The sequence below is a fragment of the Nanorana parkeri genome, unplaced genomic scaffold (genome assembly GCF_000935625.1).
Source record: "Nanorana parkeri isolate BGI_ZX_2015 unplaced genomic scaffold, ASM93562v1 scaffold609, whole genome shotgun sequence".
Taxonomy (NCBI): domain Eukaryota; kingdom Metazoa; phylum Chordata; class Amphibia; order Anura; family Dicroglossidae; genus Nanorana; species Nanorana parkeri.
In genome coordinates this window covers 475946-479948 of record NW_017306877.1, presented here as the reverse complement: position 1 = coordinate 479948, position 4003 = coordinate 475946, and the positions used below count along the sequence as shown (strand labels likewise).

The 4003-nt window shown below is 45.1% G+C and overlaps 1 protein-coding gene across 1 annotated transcript in view; it reads left to right on the top strand.

Annotated features, from left to right (window-relative positions):
• KCTD15 (potassium channel tetramerization domain containing 15) overlaps positions 1-3633 on the top strand; it is a 41419-nt gene extending 37786 nt beyond the window's left edge. The window contains exon 5 of the mRNA XM_018562886.1: positions 3460-3633. Coding sequence (XP_018418388.1) covers positions 3460-3612 — 153 coding nt within the window. The 3' untranslated portion in view covers positions 3613-3633. The remainder of the gene's footprint in view (positions 1-3459) is intronic.
• Positions 3634-4003: the final 370 nt, after the last annotated feature.

Sequence of the window (4003 nt, the reverse complement as noted above, 5' to 3'; positions counted from 1 at the left end):
ATAACAGGCAGGGAGAGAGTGGCAGGCAGTGCGCATGTGCAGATCTATATCTGATTTTTCCCAAGAAAAAAATCTTGCACTGGGGCCCTTTGTTCCTAAGGTCCGCCACTGCTCAGTACTGTGATGCCATCCTCTCTTACTGAGTACATAATACCTGCATTGGTTTACTAGTAACGTAATAATAAGAAATATTTACATTTGTCATCGCTGTATAAGGGGTAGACTCAGCTGGTATTGGCAGCAGTAATCCATGCAAGTGGCAGGGATACCCAGGAACAGTCCAAGCAGGTATGTCCTGCTCTTGTATACAGCAAGCTAATAAACAAACAATTCAATGCAGGAGGGCATAAAACAAACAGAAGAACTGCTCGTCCACGCCACTAACTTAACCTATGTCAGTTTCTGGCTAACAGGGCGCCCCCTAATGGAGTCCCCAAAACAAACAGGCAACTCTTGTACCTTTTTAGCATTCCGTCTGCAGTCAGCCCTTTCACCCAGCAGCAGAGATATCAGCTCAGATATGAAAAGGCCTGCGGACAGCTAATTAGTGGGGTTTGGCTCACAGGTAAGCCATCGACCCAAGACTGGAGGTTCTATCCCAGCCCAAAGCTCTACAAAGCCTTCGGGCTTCAGGACCCACAACAGAGCTCTGTCTCCATAGAAGACACAAACCCCGGAGCCCCTCACCATGTGTATGTGAGAAAACCTAGGTGAACGTCCACTCCGCCCACCATCCTGGCAGCCAGAGCCTCCCGTCACTGAACAATCAAATTTTTACCTTTTAATTATGTCAAGCCGTTCACTATTAGTCATCTGAGTTATTGAAAAACCAAAGTGACTATAAGAGAGAGAGAAAAAGAGAGAAAAAGAGAGAGAGAGAGAGAGAGAGATATAACGAGAGAGAAAGAGAGAGAGAGAGAGAGAGAGAGGCACTCATGGGTCTTGTTGCGGAGATAAGTCAAACCATCAGCATTTTATTGTAGAAGTTTTGATGGAGCTCAGTCCATCTTTCTCAAGATGAAGGATACACATCTGATATTATACAAGGATAGACGGATGTATAGACAGAATATAGATAAAGTGTTTGGCTGATAGATAATAAAAAGATAGATCGATCAATAGACCGATGATAGATACTTCACTCTATAGATAGATTAGATAGATAAATACATAGAGGATTGATAGATAGATCAATAGACGGATGATTAATAGATCATTTATAGCTAAATAGATATATAGAATAACAGATAAATAGATGGGTTGATAGAATGACATGTTTCCCTCCCTCTGCCTGTGAATAACGTCTACAGACCTAGCGTCTACACCCTCATAAACACCTACCCGGGAAGATTTTTTTTTTTCAGTGTTCCGCCACTTCAGAGAATGCAACAATGTATAAATGCATAATTTATGTCTGGCTCATAATTAAATGATGGTGCCTGCGGTATGGACTTTAAAGGGAAAAAAAATTGATCAGTACTTTTTTTTTTTTCTCTGGAAAGAAGAGTTTCTGTAGAACTCGCCCTCAGACTAATAACAAGAGTCTTGTTCATTGACAAGCTCAGAATCGCTGGGAAGGGCGCTGCATTTCCTAGACTTTCCGCCCGAGGAAAAAAGTCTAAAGTGACCGACCCCCACAAAACGCGGCGTCTTTGTATCGTGTGGTTTTTTTATCATTTACTTTTTAATTTTTTTAAAAATGAGTACAGTGCCGTGAAAGACGAGTACAGTAATAACTAGGGATGCACCGATACATCGGCCGAAACATATCGGCCGAAAATGGCACTTTTGGCTTAATGCCGAAAATTCAATTTTCTGCCGATATAGCGCTGCATCCGTTCTTTCTTTCCTCACCGCTGGGCGCTGCTCTGTGTCCCAGCGGGGAGGAGAGAAAGTGTGACAGGCTGCCGAGCGCTTCGGGAGGAGAGTGCTGTGAGCGGCCGGCGTCTCTCCTCCCACACCGCTCAGCCTCCTGTCACCGTCCGGCAGAGCGGTGTGTGGGCGGAGACAGGCCGCGTTGTCAAAGGAGGGTGAGCTCTCCTCCCCGCACCGCTCGCTCAGCCTCCCGTGGTGACAGCTGTCAGGATGGAGAACGGGTACAAGCCGTCAGTGATCAGTGATCGCTGAGTGTTCTGGTGACAAGTAGTAAGAGGAAATACCTGCAAAGAGGTCCTCAGCAATCCAGGCATTTCTCTCTGTTTGGTGGGATTTCCTCTCACTTCCTGTTGTGGTTATCAAACAGGAAGTGATGGGAACTTTCCCCAAAGGCAAAAAAAAAAAGCTGGCAGGGTTAATAACCCTCCCTTACTCTGCTCTCAGTTCTACTTTAATAAAAGCTGAAGCTTTAAAAAGATAATTATGGCGTCTGAAACTACATGAATATATTAAAGCCTCTATGAGATTGACGTGATTGACTGATTAAAATCTATTTTAATACAAGGTAAATTTTATTCTCTGCGACAATTCGGGACTCTCGAGCTCTTGTACTCTGAATTGTACTCGGCCTATCAGTTCACTTAGAAGATAATGACATCACTGGCAGGGCAGGTGTTACAACTAGGCAGTCGCCTAGATAGCACTGCTTGCCTAGGGCACAGCCTCAACCACTCACCTCCCCATTTATTTCAAATTGCAAAAGCCAATAGCAGGCTGGCTGTTGCACCCGTCCACCGAGCAGAGGAGCGGAACTGAGAAACAACTTTCTCTCTCAGGTCCACTTCTCTGCTCAGTGGGTGGGGTTTCAATAGCCAGTCTGCTATTGGCTATTTCAGATTAAAACAGCCAACAGCAGTCTAGCTATTGCTCCTGGCTGCTTACATCCATCTGTCGCCTGTGGAAGCTAGCCAGAAGGAAAACTGGGGGGGATAGAGGTTTGCGCCGCGGGAGGGGGGCTGGGTGGGGGGTGCAAGAGGCTGATCTTGCCTAGGGCACAAAATAGTCTAGCACCGGCCTTGATCACTGGGCGGAAACGGTCGTCACTACGGCCGACAGCGTCCTTAACAACCAGTGAGTGGAGCCTGATGGAAATGCAGAGGGACTAGTTCAACATCAGGTCCACTCTGTTCTCAGTTTAGTAAACATTGCACAATCCCAGAACGGACGTCAGCAACACAGAAAGCAACTTTCCTTTCTGCCATTTGAGATACTAACAGTGCTCAGTCAGGAGTACTTTGCAACGATATACATTTTGTAATTATATACATACACACACCTTGTGCTTCTGACCTGAAGAAGAGAGGTTCGCTCTCGAAAGCTTGTCTTGTATATATTTTGTTAGTCCAATAAGAAAGGTATCATTGCACACTGCAATACTGCGTTTTTTTGTCTTTTTTGACATCTTATATATATATATATACACACACACACACACACATTGTATACTTTGTAACTAATATCTGTTGCCATATCTATGTTTGTCATATTGTTTCCAACATGTAACTCTTCTTTTTAATCCCGCAGGTGCTCGAAAGACTGTTTCAAAAGGGATTCCACGTGGCCGCCTCTTGCGGCGGCGGAGTTGACTCCTCGCAGTTTAGCGAATACGTATTGTGCCGAGAGGACAGGCGGGTGCATCCAAACACAATGAGGATAAAACAGGAGCCCTTGGACTGATCCATAATGGTTTATCTTTGCAGCCGATGAAGTGTTCTAAAGTCCTCGATGTGAAAAAAAAAACTTCAGGACCTGCTTAACAGTATTAACGGACTCGATATGACTTTTTTTGTTGCCAGTTTGTGATATTTTATAAAAAGACGACTTGCAAAGCAGACAGGAGCTCGGTCCTCGAAAAAGAACGGGGGTTCCAGTGGGACTGCAACTCAACGCAACAGCTGTGCTGTAAAAGACGACAAGTCTCGCAAAGTGGAATTGTGTTCCCCGGATTGGAATCTCTCTGCCCACGGGAACCAGAGGAACAAAATATCCCGGGGGGCCCGGCTCAATTAGAGACACGTGAAATAAGACACGGTTTCCTCTATTTAATGGATCCAATCAACTGATCCTT